This window comes from Onychostoma macrolepis, chromosome 09, assembly GCF_012432095.1.
Source record: "Onychostoma macrolepis isolate SWU-2019 chromosome 09, ASM1243209v1, whole genome shotgun sequence".
NCBI lineage: Eukaryota > Metazoa > Chordata > Actinopteri > Cypriniformes > Cyprinidae > Onychostoma > Onychostoma macrolepis.
This window is the reverse complement of record NC_081163.1, coordinates 35,440,530-35,460,522: the sequence shown is the minus strand read 5'-3', so window position 1 is coordinate 35,460,522 and position 19,993 is coordinate 35,440,530. Positions and strand designations below refer to the sequence as shown.

General features: G+C 35.9%; 1 protein-coding gene across 6 annotated transcripts in view; it reads right to left on the bottom strand.

Annotated features, from left to right (window-relative positions):
• Positions 1-19,993, bottom strand: part of thsd7ba (thrombospondin, type I, domain containing 7Ba) — a 250,151-nt gene that overhangs the window by 59,306 nt on the left and 170,852 nt on the right. For 4 of the 6 annotated variants that reach the window (XM_058788088.1, XM_058788086.1, XM_058788087.1 and 1 more), the window contains 4 exons: positions 13,505-13,696; positions 10,505-10,733; positions 3,986-4,101; positions 1,097-1,229 (listed from right to left, as the gene is read on the bottom strand). In XM_058788088.1, the coding sequence (XP_058644071.1) occupies positions 1,097-1,229; positions 3,986-4,101; positions 10,505-10,733; positions 13,505-13,696 (670 nt within the window). The remainder of the gene's footprint in view (positions 1-1,096; positions 1,230-3,985; positions 4,102-10,504; positions 10,734-13,504; positions 13,697-19,993) is intronic. The other 2 variants (XM_058788090.1, XM_058788091.1) reach the window with 2 other exon arrangements.

Below are 19,993 nucleotides of genomic sequence, written 5' to 3'. Positions count from 1 at the left end.
AAAACTTATTTGTGACCGTGGAGCACAAAACCAGTCTGAAGTCGCTGGGGTATATTTGTAGCAATAGCCAAAAATACACTGTACGGGTCAAAATTATAAATTTTTCTATTATGCCAAAAATCATTAGGACATGAAGTAAAGATCATGTTCCATGAAGATATTTTGTAAATTTCCTACTGTAAATATATCAAAACTTAATTTTTGATTAGTAATATGCATTGCTAAGAATTAATTTGGACAACTTTAAAGGCTATTTTCTTAATATTTAGATTTTTTTTGCACCCTCAGATTCCAGATTTTCAAATAGTTGTATCTCAGCCAAATATTGTCCGATCCTAACAAACCATACATCAATGGAAAGCTTATTTATTCAGCTTATTTTGAAAAATTGACCTTATGACTGGTTTTGTGGTTCAGGGTCACATTTTTTCGAAAATATAAATCTTTTGTAATAATGTAAGTCTGTTATTTTTGATCAATTTGATGCATCCTTGCTAAATAAGTTTGTTGTGTACTGACCACAAACTTTTGAATGTTAGTATATGTCAGCTGCACTGCATTTATTCAACAAAGCCCTGCGACTTTTCATGCATTCAGAAGCATTGATTGAGGTTTATTTGCATGCTGTAAAAGCATGAAAGAGTCACACAATGCTCCAGAGCCAACAGCGTTTGTTTGTTTTTGTTTTAAATGGGGCAAAATGACAGTAACAAAATGCTATCTGTTGTAACTATGACTGTGTTAAAAAAATCAACCTGCTTCTATTTGTGAATAAACCTGGCAGAATAACAATTTAATAAGTTATTACAACTGCAAAATCCCATTCACATATATTCATGAGTCACTCGCAAATAGCTCGCAAACAGCTACAATGTGTGACTTGTGCATTTTGAGGATAGTATTGTAAGCTTACAAAACAGCGTATAATATATTTATTCATGCATTTCATCGCATTCGATTCTGAACTGCTGGGCGCATTGGTAAAATGTGTTTTGATACTATCAACTCCACAAAACTAAAACTGGCTGGAACGCAAGCATCGTATCAGTCCAGCTGATCAGTTGGTAAACCACTAGTGCAACTGCAGTTTATTCACCTGTAAATAGGACAAACCAGAAGAGCCTCACATTCTCTCTCCTCATATAAAGTATCTGGACACTCTTGACCCCCATTGGCCGCCCGCTGGATGATGATCCTGTATCGTGACTGTGAGGGCACGCTGCTGTTCACTGCACAATACACACACACAAAGAAAACATTACTTTCACCCATCTTTCACTTTATTAGTATTCTGACAGTGATTACCACAGCAGGAACAATTCAAAGAGCTCTTTAGATAAGAGGTAATGATATGATTCTCTGGTGGAGTTCACTTCCTGTTCCCTGTATGAATCCTAAGCTGATGTAATGACTTCATTTAACAGACATTGTAAGGATCATTACACATTGCTAATTACTAAAAGACTGATAATAGCACAATTAAGAAGGCACTCTCATTAACAGAAGACCCAACAGGGTAAAGCACACTATTTACAGAGGGGATATAAGTTATTTAAAACATTTCTTCAAATGTTACCATTTGATTCAATCTTAATAAATGCTTGTTTACTCCTGGTTTCTTTAGTGGAAGTAATTGTCAATTAATAGTCTCATTAAAGTGTAATAAAAGTGTTATGTGGGTAAGAAAAGGCCCTCCTGAGAATGAGCTACACGTATGTGGTCTGGCTTTCACCATGTTTACAGCAGAGGTGCGAGACATCATATCCTAGCAGTCTGGAGTGTGTGAAAGCGTAAATCCTGTTTTCATTATCAACACACTGTCCTCGTGAAGGTAATGAATTCTGGATTCTAATAACAAACCGTAAATATTATGCTTTTTCTCTTTCGAAAAGAAAGAAATTATTAGATAAGGGATGAGTCAAAATATTAGGCAATGCAGATTTCAATCAAATGTAATGGAATATTCTTAGTTCGATACACGCAATGTTCATCCACAACATTTTTTTTTTTAAGCAAAAATTAATTTATAGAAAGGCAATTACCAGTAAATGTAATGCAACACGATAAACGCATGTAGTTTATTTTTTACTTTTTTATTCAAAGTCCCTTTTAAAGAAAGGCAGTTCACTCGGCAGCCATAGTTGCTTAAATAATTTTTCTAGTCTTTTTAAAAAACATTTAGTTTAGTGCTGTCAAATGATTAATCGTGATTAATCGCACCCAAAATAATTAATCGTGATTAATCGCATCCATTGCATGTTTTTGTTTACATAATATGTGTACTGTATTTATTTATTATGTATATATAAATGCACACACATTAAGTATATATTTTGAAAATATTTACATGTATATACAATTATATTATTATATTCTATATAAATATATTTAACATATAAACATAACATATTTTTCTTAAATATATTCATGCATGTGTTTGTATTTATATATACACACAACAAATATGCACAGTACGCACTCATATATTATGTAAACAAAAACTTTTATTTTGGATGTGATTAATTGCGATTAATTGTTTGACAGCACTAATTTTGTTATTTATTTAGTTTCTGTGGAAAGAAAGTCTTTCTATACTATAGTTTACAGTGTCCTTTCAAGAGCTTAGGTACCAAGATTTTCAGTTAAAAATAACATATTTCAGTCTTTTCAAAAAGTTATTGCATGGCTTCAGAGGACACAGAACATTGTTCACAAGTCTCATGAACCACCTTTACAATACATTTGAGGTGCTTTTTTTTTGGTCCTTTATGGAGCTAGATATATAGTACTGTTCAAAAGTTTAAGGTCAGTAAGAATTTTTTAGATTAATCAATACTTGTATTCAGAAAGGATGCATTAAGGCGCTTTCGCACCACATAGTTCTAGGAACTAGCCAGCAGGATGGCTCTCAGAGAACCAATTTCTCCCTCTGGACGCTTTCCTGATTGCATTCGCACCAGCAGTGGAAAGCGACATCTTTATTCACGGCATTTACAAACATAAACAACCGGTTTGTAGGACGCAGTGATCAGAGCTGTTTTGTTGTGTGCCGTGGGTTTCATGATAACAAAGATAGAATGTAAATGCACAATTTACACGACTGAAAGAGCATGAAAATCTGACTAAATCTCCTACGACAACTTGCAGTGTTACATATCTTCAAAGCTGAGAAAAGAACACGACGCTGCAGACAACAAATGGCGGTATTGCCGTTTTCCATGTTGGTGGAGTCAATATTTTTACATGGCTTTTTAAAAATAGTTTTGTATGCGTTTGGCCAGTCAGCGTACACTTATGTCACTAATAGTTCCTATAGAACTGTTTTAGACCCAACTCTGAAGTAGGAGCTAATTTAGTTCCTCTGAATGCGCCAAAAAGCAGGAACTTCCGTCCAATAGTTCTTCCAAGACATTTATAATGTTACAAAAGATTGCTATTTCCATTAAATGTTTAAATTCTTTTGAACTTTCTATTCACCAAAAATACATAGTTTCTGCAAAGATATTAAGCAGCACAACTGCTTTCAACATTGATAATTATTAGAAATGTTCCCTCAGCATGAAATCAGCATATCAGAATGATTTCTGACGGATCACGTGACATTGAAGGCTGGAGTAATGATTCAGCTTTCACAGAAATAAATGATATTTTTATTCAAACCGAAAACAGTTCTTTTAAAATGTAACATTATTTCTGCTATTACTGTATTAAAGGAATATTCAGTCATCATCTACTCAGCCTCAAGTTGCTCCAGACCTGTATGAATGTCTTCTAAATCTTAATTTTTTAGTTGACTATCCCTTTAAGAGACAAAAATATGTTTTATAAAATTACAGACCCCAAACTTTTGAACAGTCATGTCGTTTTGGAAGGACATGAGGGTGAGTAAATAAACACACTTTTTATTTTCAGGTGAGCTATTGTTGTAAGTGAAGTACCACTGAATGTCACAGCTAAAGGTTGTGTGAAGAGATTATATCAATACCTGGCAGGCATGTGGTAGGGCAGGCTGTCCATTCACTGAAAGGAGTCACAATGCAATCTTTCTTACAGGGCAGTAAACAGGGTTGAATGGTGTCTGGTCGGGCAGATTCTGGACACCTATGACACACACACACACACACGGAGAACAGAGAGAAGGAACATTTTTTCACGATCAGTGATAAGCTGTCCTGATTCACACCACAGTCACTCTGTCCTTGACCTTCTAGCATGGGTGCAGATATCATCTGTGCTGACTGTAAGTACTGCTTGATTTACTGTACCCCACAAACCTAGACATTATCATGTACAGATACAACACAGTTACAATGACACTATCTGAGTATCAGAAGATCACGACCGCATTGTAGGGGAAGTTGATGTAATATTTATTGCGTCTTACCAGCAGAGGCTGCAGCTGATCGTATCTGAGTGAGTATACGGTAAAGGTGAGTTATTTTGGTATGAGTGACAAGAAGTGAGAGGTTATGCCAGCTTTTATATTTCTTAAGAGAGAGAGATACGAGAGAACGCCCACACTGCGCTCTAGACTGTAGTCTCTCATCTAATGGAAAGTGTGTTTATTATTTGGCTCTGTACAATTTTTGATTCTGATTGGTCAATCAGCATTCTATAAGCTCATATTTTTTTGTGTAATGACTCTGTACTGTATGTGTCAATCAATTTCCATGATACAACGCTGTGGAAAAAATAGTAAACCCAAATATATATATATATATATTTTTCCCCAAACATACAGTATGAGGACCATGCAGTACCATTCAAAAGTTTAGGTATAGTAACGATTTATTTATTTATTATGCTTTTGAAAGAAGTCTCTTATGCTCACCCAAGCTGCTTATTTGATCAAAAACACAGTAATATTGTGAAATATTATCACATTTTAAAATAACCAAAATGCATTAAAATATTCTATTTTAATACATTTTAAAATGTAATTTATTCCTTTGATGGCAATGCTAAATTTTCAGCTGCCACTACTCCAGTCTTGAGTGTCACGTGATCCATCAGAAATCATTCTATAATGCTTATTTGGTTCTCAAGAAACATGTATTATCAATGTTGAAAACAGTTGTGCTGCTTAATATTTTTGTGGAAACATGATCGATTTTTTTTCAGGATTCTTTCATCGATAATAAGTTCAAAATAACAGCATTTAATGGAAATAGAAACCTTTTGTGACATGATAAATGTTATAAATGTCATTTTTTTCACTTTTTTATTTAATGCATCCTTACTGACTCTAAATGTTTTGAATGGTAGACTGCAATTTTATCTTTCAAAATTTATGGGTGACACAACTGAAAAAAAAAAAAAAAGTCAGTTTATCATTTTTGTTAAACAAAAATATCAACAGAATTTCAGTTGTCTTCTGTGGGGAAAAGAAAATTTGCTTTCAATGGGGTGTACTTACTTTTTAATTTTTTTACAACAGTATACATGTTTCATACCTTTCCTAGAATTCTGTGCTATCGGGTTCTTTTAACATTTTAAAGGAAATGTAACTTAAATCAATATTTCATGCACACTGATTTATTTGGTAAACAGCCATATTGCAGGAGGGATAATAACATTCTCCCTGGTGAATATATAAGGGATAATGCACAGGCAAGCGGTCATATTCACAAAACAAACCCCTTCTGGGTGAAACGAGAGCCATTTTTTTTTAGATAATGACTGGATGACTGAGCATGTTCCCTTACATACAGTATGCACCAGGGTGTATGCCCTGCTGAGAAGTCTGTCTCATACGTGTCCTTGTGAGTGTGAGTATGTGCATGCTTATGTTTGAGAGCATGTTGCCCCATAGAGAACATCCAACCCAATGAGCTGGATTCTGGACATTTCATTTCCAGGCTTGGTTCAATTCCCAGCATGCAGCAGCTCTAAAGAGAGGCAGCAGGGCTCAGCAGGGCTCTACCAACTACAAGCTTTGGAGACCAGCAAACAGGACACATCAAAGCAGGGAACAAGAAAGAACAGAGGCATGAATCATCTGCTTCTCTCTCACTTTTGTGCTCTGTGGAGCAGAATGTCATTACAGAGGGCAATCACCCAAAGGCAATGATGCTACAGAGCTTTAGGAAAGGAACAAAAGAGTGGGTGGAGGATAAATGCAAGAAATCAGCAGAAAGAAAGACAGAGCAAAGGAGATGACAACAGGTTGGCTCTGTCTTTGCCTCTAGATGGAAACAAAGTGCGAGTATGAAGTCTTCCAACATCAAATTTAATTGGATGAGACATGTTTGTAGCCATTGTAAAAGCACGCATTAAGTCACATGACAAAAACAATGAGATTTTGTTTTCATTCCAACACAGAAACTCTGGCATAAATTTGGTCAGATTAATTCCAAAAATCATTGTTGCAATTTAGAGAGGCAAGTGGTGCAGAAATTACACATTTCTGCTTAATAATAATAACAATATTAATACATTAATTATAATAACAAAACCATCCGATTCACATGGTTCATTACCCTATCCATTGTAAAAATAATTAATGGAAAAATTATGATTCTTTTTTTAATAATAAATTATTATTATTTTTTTTACAGTTTTATAATTTTGTTGTTGCCAGTGCAGAAGCACAGATTACACATTTTCACTATATTATTATTATTGTTATTATTATTATTATTATTATTATGGCAAATTACTTTTATTACAATTATTATTAATACTAAATACAATGATTTTTTTTTTTTTAACACAATTTTATCATATGGCTGTTTCTGTAGTTTAAGAAAATCAATAATTCATCCAAAGCCTTGGATTAAAGTGATTCCATTTATTAAAAGACAAGGCAGGAAATGATGTGGCAGCGGAGAGAGAAGACAGGAAATTGATGTGGAATGAGGGGGAAATAGGATCGGGAAAAATCTTAAAGCTTAAACTCGCATCATCCACATTTCAATGGTCAAAATTAATAAAATAAATCAATAATCCTGTTCCATATAATCCTGTACTTATTATTAACATTATTAAGTGGCTGACATCATGTACAGTAGCACTTTCACATTGTAGCTGAAAGACAAACAGGAATCAGACAAACATGTTGCATTGCACCTATATAGTTTGTTCTCCTCTTTATGCAAGCATATCAGGAAAAGAGTATTAATAAAGAAGCGGTCTAGCAGCAGTAAGATAAACAAACATCTCCCTGTTGGGTCATTTCATATATCAGGGTGTTTAAATAGCTCAGCCCTGCTGTTTTAAATAAAGTGGAGATCTGAACGCACCCCACCTACGTATGAAACATCAGCCGCTTCCACATGATGACAGAACACACACTATATAACCCATGCTCGTGTCTCGCTGCCTCCAGCACAACACATAAATTTACTCACTCCATCAAACACATACATGCTACAGTACATCCATCTGTGATTTATGCATTACATCTGTGAGTGAGAGCAGGTGTGTGTGTGTCAACAGATCACTATAAACCGCAGTGTGATTTGTCCTTTACTGACTGCAAAGAAGCCAAGATTACCAATTCATTTGTAAACACAGCGGTATTTGACACCTCCTTCTCCTTAACACAACGCTCTCCCGCTGTGAACTCAATGCAGGGTTCATATTGCAAAAATAAATAAATGAATCATTCTTATTAATCAGTATGTTTGCCTTGTTTCTCAGGGGAAAAAAAAAATATATATATATCAGGAAAAACAAAATACATTTACTTGAGAAGTAAAACTGTGTAATACATTAAAATTCGATTTTAGAGAAGTTTAAAAAGTCTATACTAAATGTTCTTTGATGCATGCTTTAAATAAAAGCTCACTAGGTTTTCTGAACAGAGCTTCTCTTAAAATCGTATGCAGTTTTGCTTCTCAGGTAAATGCATCTTGTTCCAAGTATGTTTAGAGATGTTTAGTGACATGAGAAAAAACTGGCATGTGATTCTAGACAGCTTCCCTCTCAGAACTGGGGTCAAGCTGAAACCTATAACCAGGCCAGTGAAATACACCAACCCATAAACTCACTTTTACGTTGGTGTCATTAATATAAAAGAAAGAAATGGATAAAGGCCTGCATTATTTATGAGTCCTTTTTCCTGATGCACAACACAATATCTTCTCCATGCAATGCAATAGAACATTTTATCTTACCCAAAGTGCCATTACAACACTCCCACAGGAAACATTTATCAAGGAAAGACCTGGGGCAACATAAAACTCCACCCCTCTCATACAGGAGACAGAGAGAATCAGTCAGGCCTGCATTCAGAATCACTCACATCACAAGACTGAGAATATTGACTCAATGTACGAGATACGGTTTCAGCACAAGTAAACCAAGCACTCCTCTCTTGAGAAAAGGTCAGGGAAATGTGAAACTCTTGAGAACCGCTTTCGCTTTTTTATTGTACATTTTATTCATGCAGTGTAAAACAATCTGCAGCAAGCACCAGCAATATTTTTGAATCTCAGCTTCTGCTGCTCGAGCGAAGATTTTTGAATGAAAAACTATCGAAGATGGACTTCAGAATTACGTAGCAAAAATACGCGAAACACTAATTCTCAATTTTGCCGTTCACTGACATATCCCAGAGAAGCATCATCTAATAATATCTGTTTTATTTACTGCTCTGATCAAACAAAATGTGCATGTATTTTTTATTAACATTGTTATTAACATTATTAGACTTGCACTCTATTCATTTACTAACTGCTTGTTTTCTTAAAAAAAAAATAAACTAGTTTCACACTAGCTTCTCTATTCTTTTTCTATTCTATCTATTACTTTTCTTTTTATTTATTATACAATTAGCAAAAACAAAAAGGCCTCTAACACTAGCTTGCTCTATTCTTCAAAGACCTTGCTACGTGTACTGCGTTAAGCTAACTGAGACTTCTTATAACACTTGCGTATCATTGCTCTTTTGTTGATTTTGATTGCTTCCATTGTCCTCATTTGTAACTCGCTTTGGATAAAAGCATCTGCTAAAAGACTACATGTAAATGTAAATGCACATATATTTACAAAAGCTAGCAGAGGGAAATATTTCCATATGGGAAGTTCATTATTGACCAAATACATGTATGTAATTGTCATGAATCCGGTCTATGAACTTCCGTTCACTCACCACCAGAGGTCACTCGCTCATCACATGGACTCTTGCACCACACTACTGTTGCACTTCACCAGACTACATTTCCCATCATCCATTGCACTGATGACACACACAGCTGACTGCACTGATCACACGCTCACACCTGAGACTATCGCACAATCACACACTCTATATAAACATTGGACTTCCGTTCACAGTTTGCCGAGTATTGATCTGCGTATAGCTCTCTTCTAGCGCTAGGTGCCTTGCCATTCTGTGTTTTTGTTCTGTTCCCAGTATTGTTCTGCGTTTATCACTCCCCTAGTGTTAGCTGCGATATGGAACCTGTTTGTTGTTTTCTAGTCTATTCCCCCTGTATTTACCCCTGTCTCACCATTCGGACTCTGTTTATGCCTCACCTGGATTATTGCCCTTGTACCTGGATTATCTCTCTGCCTTGCCTTGTTGGATATTGTTCGCCGATCATCGACCCACGCTTGTCCTAGCATTACTCCGTGTCTTGCCCATGCCATACCTGCTTACCGTTGTTTGACCCTGCCTGTGTTTTGACCATGCCTTTGTTTAATAAAGCTTTGCACGTGGATCTGCACGTTTCACGTCTCGTTGGCAACGTTACAGTAATATTATGGCTCATATATTTGAAAATATCTACATGGGAGAGACAATGCTGACAATGTTTTAAAGACGAAGCTATAAAAATGGATGATCCCATAAAGCAAACAGGCCAGATTCAGGAACTTTTACGTCAGCATATATTTGATGAGGTATTTAAATGTATTTGACAAGACGCTGGTTAGGCTGTTGTCATGTTCATGTATTGACCAAAAAAGCATTAACATTAAAGACATTACCACATTTTGCTCACTCATACATATGGCGTGTCCAAAACCGTTCCTTATTTGGTCATTCATACATAGTGAATGCCACATGTGCGTGTAAATGAGATCTTGTCATTGTATGATATTGTATGATGTCAGTCACGCCGGATCCCGAATGATTTAAAACGAAATGAGATATGATTTCACTGTACTGAATAAAGCTCATTTCCAAAATCTGATTTTAATCGGATTTAAAATCACCAAAGGATAGGTTTTCAATAAGATTTTTCGCTGTTCAGACTACAAAAAGAGATTTAAGTCAATTTTGCCAAAAACAAAAAAATGTAAATAAATAAAAAAATCTGATTTTGCTGGCTGTTTGAACAAAGCCTTATTGCCTTTATCTGACAGGTACAGTAAATTCTCTTATCTCAAATCACCAAAGACTAGTAAAACACACCATTTCAACTTCATGTTATGGGCATTGGTGGAAAATCTATGTGCTTTAATAATCTAACCTCCACAAAATGCCAGTGTGAACACATTTTAGTGTGGAAATCTACAAACCCACAGATTATAAATTTCATACATAAAAATAAGGCACCTTTTGGGAATAACTGGCCCGACGCCCATTTTCATGCAGACCACTTTACGAATCTGCACTCCGACTGCACAGGTGGCCGTTCCATTCCAGTAGCCGGTGCCATTTAGATTCATGGAGGAGTCCTCGATGCATGGTCCCCATGGTGATGCTTCCCAGTAGAATGTGATGCATGGATGATCATTACAAGTTCTCCACTCCTCTAGAGCAGTAGCAGCTGGACATGCCTTAGCTGGGAATGGGAAAGATCATTAACTGCATTACAGATGGAAAAGCCTCTCTTAAGTTTGCTTTAATGCTCCATAAAACGTTAACGAGCTACATGAGCAAAAACAAAGACTCATGAAACAGAAATCTACCGGGACATGTGAAGGCATGTGTGTATATGAAAGGAGAAAGAGGCTGAGCTTTGTTAAGTGGTATTTAAAAACTGTTCGTGATACAATTTCTGAACCACTAGCAGCATCAAATGAAATAAATAAGTAATATTTTATATCTTTGGTCAGACAAACAAAGTTTGGTTGGTTCAAACACAGGCCACTGGTTGAGTCAATGTTGTTATCTGGCTACTCAACGCAATGCTATAAGAGATAATGATAATTAAAACTATAAAAAATATTTTTGTTACTTCAAATAAAGCTGAAATAAAATAAAATATAAATATTAGATGAAAAACTTAAACTAAACAAATCTAAAATATTGTCTTGTCTTAAAAATATATAGCATTAAATAAATAATACTAAAATAGCACTGGTGTTTACATAGTTTTTTTTTTTTTTTTTAAGAAAAAAAATCATCCTTGATGGTTTATGTGCATAATGAATAAATTATTTTAATATTTTAGCAAAATATTGCTTTTTTTTACTTCCCCAACACAGCAACAGCAGCTCAACCAATGGCTTGATTTGACCTCTTTGTCCAAACAATGAAGAACTGTCTGAGAAAACAGTGATATTTTAAAGGAGTAGTTCACCCAAATATGAAAATTCTGACATCAATTACTCACCTTCGAGTTTTACAAACCTGTAAATTATTTTGTGAAACATAAAATATGATACTATAAGAAATGTCTTTTTTTTTTTTGGTCTATACAATTGAAGTCAATGGTCACCAATATTCAAAATATCTTTTTTTTGTGTGTGTGTGTTCTGCAGAAGAAAAGTCATACAGGTTTGGAAAGACATGATGACAATGGCAAGATGACTTTTTCTTTTAACCACACAAAATAGTCTAGAATCTGCCATCAACCATACAATCAAAATAAATATCTGTATTTATCTGTATCAGCCAGAGATTGAATCAAAACTTTCTTGTACTTGAAATCAACTGAACATACTCCACCTGACTCATGAAACTGAATGTGTATTCCACACGTGACGCAGGAACACCTGTGACAAGTTCTCCGGGATCAGCCTCCAAAATTACTTCTGCACTTTTTATAATTAAAAGTAATTCCTACACCATCTGCCCTTGAATCTAATGACATTGTATTGACATTCAGCCTTTTTCCATAACACAGAGACTCATTATGAGTGTAACGTAGACCGGCTGAATATTAATAAGGGCTTGTCTGATTAATGACACTCAGTGGATGGTGTGTAGAGGCTGGGGCTTTATTCCCATTTTCCAGATGCATGGAGAGAAGTGTATGTAAGAGCCGTTACTCATGTGTGTGTGGTGGCAGAGGGGGCGGAAGTAGTCTCCAGACTAAGGTATATTTAAGTCTTAATTACACAGCTCTTTCTGTCACTCCAGAAGGACTGTGTGTGATTGGAAAAGCCCACAGCTGTACGTAGGCAGACAGAAAAATGAGACCCTGTGAACACATTTTTATCACTGCTCCTCTGAAACAAATATGCAGAATGCAAAATTGCTCCTCCGCTCACAAAAACAAACTGATTAATGGTGTTATGTCACCCTCAGAGTGATATTAAGAGTAAATTACTTCCCTTGTCAAATCAATATCACAGCATTAAGTTATCTGTTTGTTTGTTTTTTCATTTTATAATTTTTTTTTTATTGTAATAGATAGGAAGGTGCAGTGAGAGTGAAATGATTCATGCAGGCCAGACTCCAACACCACGTCACATTATGAGTTTGCACGCTTTAAAGGGATAGTTCACCCAAAAATGCACCCCCAGGGCATCCAATATGTAGGTGACTTTGTTTCTTCAGTAGTTGCAGTCTGTCAGTCATATACATCATGTTTTTAGTATGTTTCTTTGTCTATTGTATTGTGGTCGGTCTTGTGGAGTATGCAGCAACAAGTGAATTGTAGGATTAATAAAGTCTATCAAATCAAATCAAATCAAATATAATGTCACTCAATGGGCTCCACGGCTTTGAGAGAAAAAAAAAACATACACAGACAAAACCAAATTAAACCCTGCGGCTCGTGACGATACATTGAGGTCTTTAGACACGAAACGATCGGTCTGTGCAAGAAACTGAACAGTATTTATATAGTTTTTTACCTCTGATTCACCGCACGGTCCAACTGTCCTGAGCGCCTTCACAACAGTCGGCGCCTGACGCGTCTTCTTCTTCTTCTTGCTTTACGGCGGATCGCAGACTTATAAGTGCATTACCGCCACCCATCACTCAAATGGACTATTGACACTCTATGTACAATCTCAATTAGGAGTGTCAATGGTCCATTTGAGAGATAGGTAGCAGTAATGCCTCCTGTATCCTCAATGTATCGTCACGAGCCGCAGGGTTTAATTTGGTTTTGTCTGTGTATGTTTTTTTTCTTCTCTCAAAGCTGTGAGTCCCATTGAGTGCCATTATATGACTGACAGACTGCAACGGTTTGAGTTAAAAATCTTCGTTTGTGTTCTACTGAAGAAACAAAGTCACCTACATCTTGGATGCCCTGGGGGTAAGCAGATAAACATCAAACTTTCATTTTTGGGTGAACTATCCCTTTAATTCAAATGAGTTGCTCAGACATTTGTAAAAATATTATTATCCAATGTCTATGGAAGATGAAAGTCAACTGACCTTCTCCCGGTAAGCCTAATATGGTCCGTGTGCGGCTTTGTCTGCCCTCTGCATTTTTACTGGAGCAGCTGTGGGAGCAGGAGGACCAATCAGACCATGAGCTGAGCACACAGTCAACTGAACACGCCATCACACAGGACACCTCTTTAGGGGGCGGCTCATCTTCACAGAGCTCCTCAGGAACAAGCTGCCCTGTTCAGTGGAACATGACACGAGTTGTAATGTCACCATCATTACTCAAGTGTTCAAAGATAGAAGGGGTTATAGTTGTTTTTTCAAAGCAAGTGCATATTTCTTCACTGAAAAGAATGAAAAAAGAGTTATACTGGCCATTTTTAACATTCGATATTCTAATATACAGTACAGTATATTGAAATGTGTATAGATTTTACATTTTAAAATATCTTAAAATACAAACCAGTTATTATAAATTGTACTACTATTTCACAATGTATCTGTTTGAGGACATGAATACATGAACAACATCTCCAAAACTGCTCTTAGAGTCACTTCATGAGCCTCGTATTCACGGCAACCCGTCAAAATAAAAGTTTGGTTTAACTTGAAGACACTGTGGCAGAGATATTGTTCAGTAGAATGTACATAATACTACTAATAAAACTGATTAAACTTTAATTTAAGGAATAATCACACAACATTTCTTGTTTTATTGTTAATAGTAAATCCCCTTTTTTGCCAAAAATAAAGTTTGTTTAATTTTCAATACTTAAAAGATAAATGAAATTAATGTATATTATGCCATCATTTGATAACCAGAAAAATTTAAATACACAACACAGAATTTCTGAGAAAAAAAACAAAAACATTTCATTAGGCTATTTTAAGAATAAATTTGAATAAATTTAGTTGTTTTTATACATTTAAATGATTAGACATGCTAAAACAGAACATTTGGTAACAATAAAACATATGGTGAGAAAAAATAAAGCATTTCATAGGGCCCTAAGCATGTAGTTTTTTTTTTTTTTTTACTTTTAATAAATTGATGTGAAATTGTTTAAATTTCATGATTTTAATTAATTAGACAAGCTTTTTGAATAATACAATTTAATTGAACAATTAAAAAGAAAAATTAAAACAGAAAAAAACGGAATCCAGAAAAATGAAACTGAAAATAAAGAAATTTGGAAAAACTAAATGGAATTTGAGAAAAAATAAAATGGATTTCATAGGGCCCTACACAGGTGACCACCAGCGGACAGAGAGCGTGCGTCGGAAAATATGTCACGTCAAATATCCCCCTTAGGAAACACTGTTATATAATAATGAAAATATAGCTGAATACGCACACACACTTTCTGTGACCAAATGTTCTCTAGATATCGCCATTGACCTTGAAAACTCATATTATTCACAATGGTACCTTTACAAGATAGAAATTCAATGCACTTTTGAATAAGCCATTCAATGACACAGCCACATAACTCAAGTGTTACGAAAGTAAATCATGATTATTGTGAGGCTCCCATTATGAATGTGCTCATATTCACTGCTTTCATCTTTTCAATGCAACTTAGATGAAGACAAAGTGGTTTTTATCTCCAAATAAGAGATCAACAGTTGTGATTCATCAGCCTTTTTGTGTTCAATCACTGAAATGGGAAACATGAAAATAGAGGGGGCAATTTAGATTTCATTATGATGAACACTAATATTCTGAAGACGCTCCAAACTCTTACGATCAAGCCTGTCAAAGCTACAGCTGCACATGGCATTGCAGCGATAATGCCATCAATTTCAAACAAATTAACCAAAGGAAATATTTGCTTTGTGCACTGCCACTGATTTTACTAATGACTGCTTGATAAGATGGACAGAGTTTGTTTCCTTTCGCCAACAGGAAGGAAGATTTGAACAGGAAACGGTATTTGAGAGGATGAACCAAAGGCCATTTAATTTATTGGATGCCAGTGAGCTATCAAAAGACAGAAGAGAAAGAGAGCTGGGCTGTCTGCTGAGGTTGGTGAGAGGAAAACTCTCATTTCATGCATGAAAGAGAGACATTAATCCTTCCATTCACTTCTCTAGGATTACACAAAACTTTCCTATAATGATTAAACCCTAAAAAACATCCCCAACAAACAGGCGCACACCCTTCTTATGCGCCAACATAATGGATCAATTTCCAAAAAAGTTGAATAAGTGAAGAACGTCAGCGCTCATGACAAGGCATCGTTATTTCTGTTGAACCTTGTCATTCACTTTCAAACACGCAGTTAAGCAATAACAACCCAGGGGCAGATTTGTTATCTATTTATTTTTCCATGTCAAGAGGCTAAGAACGAGATATGGGTGATGTTCTTGATCCAATGAGGGAGAGATGGAAGATATCCCCCAAGGCGAGTCTCCAGCCCTCCGCCTCCAACTTTTAGCACCAGGCTTCTTCAGTCATCAAAGCAGAGGGGCTGGCGAGGAGGGGCTATGTTCTTGGCAATCAAACTGCTATTGCCAAACTCTGCTGGCGGCCACGTGACCCGGACATCAATGAGCTCGAAGATAACTGTTGTGTGCATGAGGTGGAGGACCCCTGAGCGCAATTTAAACTGCAGACAGAACCGGAAACCTCCATTCATTCACAGCGAGATCTCTACATCATGAAAAGACAGTTTCGAAAAGGAGGTATTTGGTCTATTCTTGATGCTGATATCAGGGATCCAAGATATTGAGGAGATTTATTGACCACCTAAAATGAGAGCATTAGCATTTCTACTGGCTCCTGCAATGCAGAGAAATATCAACAAAAGAAAGACAGACTACCTGCATTAGAGTGTGAGATATTATATAAACTACCTTTCAATAGTTTGGGGTCAGTTTTTTTACGTTTTTGAAAGAAGTCACTTATGCTCACCAGGACTGCATTTATTTGATCAAAAACAGTCAAATTTGAATATATTTTAAAATGTCATTTATTCCAGCTGAATTTTCAGCAGCCATTTCTCCAGTCTTCATAAGAAGATTTCAGTGTCACATGATCTTTCAGAAATCATTCTGATGCACTGATTTAGTGCTCAAGAACATTTTTTTTTTTTATAATCAATGTTGAAAAATCTGCTTAACACTTTTAAAACAGTGATACGAATATAATGTTTAAAAGAACAGCATTTACTTGAAATATAAATCATTTGAAACATTGCAATGGCTTAACTGTAGCTTTTGATCAATATAACACATCTTTAATAAATGAAAGCATTAATTTCTTATCAAGAAAAAAAAAATCTTACTAACCCCAAATAAAAAAGCTGATTTACAATAGCTCGATCATTTGGTCTTTTCAATTAGCTTTTCCTTATTTTTAATCACTTTGAAATGCAAAATTGGCCTCATTGTCCTGTATATCTATCTATCTACACTGCAAATTCAAAATTTTACTCAGGCACATGTGGTAAATGAAATACAGTTTTAGCATGCTTCATTTTTCAATATTTAAAGCAGTTATAGCTGCACCTAATTGAAGAATCACCCATTATGAAAAAGTCTAATGAAGCGTAAAGTGCAATTATTCTGCTGTTAGTGCATATCATAGACCATAGTCCATGCTGGTCCAGCAGCTGGCTGACCAATGCAGTCATGGTCATTCATATCAACATTCATAAGACAATATGTGTATGGTGTTTAACAGCTACACAGAGATGTGATATTCCCATGAAGTTAGACATAATATATACTGCAAAAGTTTGAACAAATGGTGATGAGCGACAGTAAATTCACAAAAAGCTCCAGAGAAAGAAAATAACAGGAATTATACTGCAAAAATGGCAGTTCAAGAGTCAGAAATATAAACCAAGCAGCGAATGTTTTCATTTTAACCAACTGCACAGGGCTGTTATTCTCCTCTTCTGAATAATGCACAAACTGTAATACCATAACAGCTGCTTGGCAATTTGAACACCTAACTATAATAAGTTAAATTGCAGAAAGAATAATACCAGAGCTCCAAATAACAGCACTGACTTCTGGGTCAGATCGCAGGCATCAAATAATTCCAGCTTCCCACCTCCCTAAATCAATCCACTTCCCCTCTCTAATACAATATATCAGAAATAATTGTGAAAGTTTGAAAGGAACACTTTTCCCCAGGAGAGCTGGATGAAAATGTGCATGCAGATTGGAGAAATTAACCTTAACAGCCCACACAGAGAGCAAAAAAGCACTGGAAAGGCCACATCTTCCTGGCTGAAATCTCTTTGGCTCACTTGCATTTAAAAGGACAGAAGAAAAATAAATAAAATAGTGCTGCTTGTGAGCACCCCTTAATCTGTGTACCATTTCATGCAACGCTGTTCACAAAGTGCAAAACCCTCCACACAAAAATGAAAGAGTAGGAGGGAGAGAGATCAAGAGAGTAACCCTTGATTTCCCTGCAAGCACAGACACAGAAATACTTTGTGAAAAAAAAGAAGAAAGAAAACTACCTTTAATTTAATCCAGCATTAAAGTCTGAACAGAGCTGAGACAATGTCATTACAGGAAGTGATAACGAGCGTAACACGAGACCTCCTCTAAGTGGATGAAGGTTAGACTGAATCATCATTCATTTTTCAGGCAGAGTCAAGCACAAACCCTTTCCTTTAGCAGCTCACAGGGAATTCAAATAAATTAGATGTACTAGGTATTCTTTTTATAGTCTGAGAGAGCTTAAATTCATTACTGAAAATATGATTCAAGTAACAAAAACTTGAAATCATTCAAACTCTAACAAAAAGCGAGGTTGTCATTTTTCAAGCTGCTGTGTATAATTTGTGCACCATTAGCAGCACCAACAGAGGCGTGGCTAAAGGTGTCCACACAATAGAAGATGAGCACAATTCATTTGAGCTTAGATTAGACATTCACTAATTGGCTACTGGAATGAAACTTTAACAATCAGAGCAGCATAACATGGCTCAGAGCAATTTCAGACAAATGAGCCAGCCTGTGTGGGCTGTTTTAAAAACTACCAATATAATTTGCATATCTTTTCTCGCTGAATGAAAAACGTACCTTAAAAAACAGATATAAACACAAACACATTTCAGGTGAGGACACCGCTTTTTGTCATGGCCAATTTTGTCCCCACCACTTAATAAGAGTCTTTCTTTTGATAAAAATGGAAGAAGAAAAAAACACTTGCGGCAGGGATGTATCTAATACAAAGGAATTGTTGAGCAGGAGTTTTCATTTCATTACAGCGAATAAGCCTGATGAGTTACAGTGTCAGCGCTGGAATCTGAAGTTGTTCTCTGTCTATGCTGTGGTTGTAATTAGTCAGGGATCCTAATATATAGAAATGTTCCCTCATGCACAGCCTTTACCCGCACTCTCCATTCCACTGAGATCACAAAATCAAATGCACTTCCGCTCCTGATATAAAACTACTGATGTACAACCGCAAACTTGTTTTATTAAATTTACAAAATGTATTTATTTATTTATTTTCACATGTTTTGTTCTTCTTAATCTTAATGAAGCATAAATACAATTGCTGAGACTAAAAAGTTTGGCCATAAAAGAAAAAGAAAACAATTGACTAGTTGAGCCAGAAGTTGCATTGCTCAGATAAACAGAAAAGTTGAAAGCATCGTAGTATTTTGTTATTTTACTGTTGTCTTTGCACAGTAAGTAGAAAGTATGTTAATGTCAAAGAAATTACCTTACCTGTAGAGATTAAATTAATTTGCAGAGGGATTTAGTGCATTACGTTTCAATGCAATTTAGAATTAGGTGACAAGATCTGACTACGCTGTTTAAAATGAACAATTTTCTTTCTGTTCCAGCTCAGCCACTCACACCGCTTAGTATTCATTGACACATCAAGAAAACATAAATATTAATGCTGTAAGGTCCATGTAAACACTGAATCCTCATTATCAACAGAGGTGTGTACAAACAGTGGCTGCTTATGCGGTGCAGCGTACCAGAGAGAATCACGGAGATGAACGTGAATGAAGAACGGGAAACCCACCTGTCAGACCTTACACTGAATCCAGTCTGCTGCATTATACTAATATCGATACCAGTAACAACTAATGATACTCATAAAGGAATGCTGTACATGACTGAGAGCAATGCAAATCAATGATGTAAACAAATACCAAGAGAGAAAACTATGTTCAGACATGCAGGAGAGAAATGTCAAATGTGATCATCACTCTAGAACAGACTGAAGATTAAATGTTAGCCTTAGAGATATCACAACTATGACCTTTAGAGAATGGGAACAAAAAATAACCCTGGAAGACATCGGATTGGTGGAACGTGTCACCTCACACAACCTTCTTCTGAGTAAAGTCACAGCAGAAAGGTCAGGCAGACAGAGGACAGCTGTCTTTAAAATACAAACAACAACCTGTGGTTGGAATGAAAAGTGACACATGTCGGTTTTTCTCAATACTTGAATGTGATGAGGGCCAAAGAAGAAAATTCATGAATAAATATTGAGGTGACACATATGTACATCCATATACGAGCGCACACACATACGCGCACACA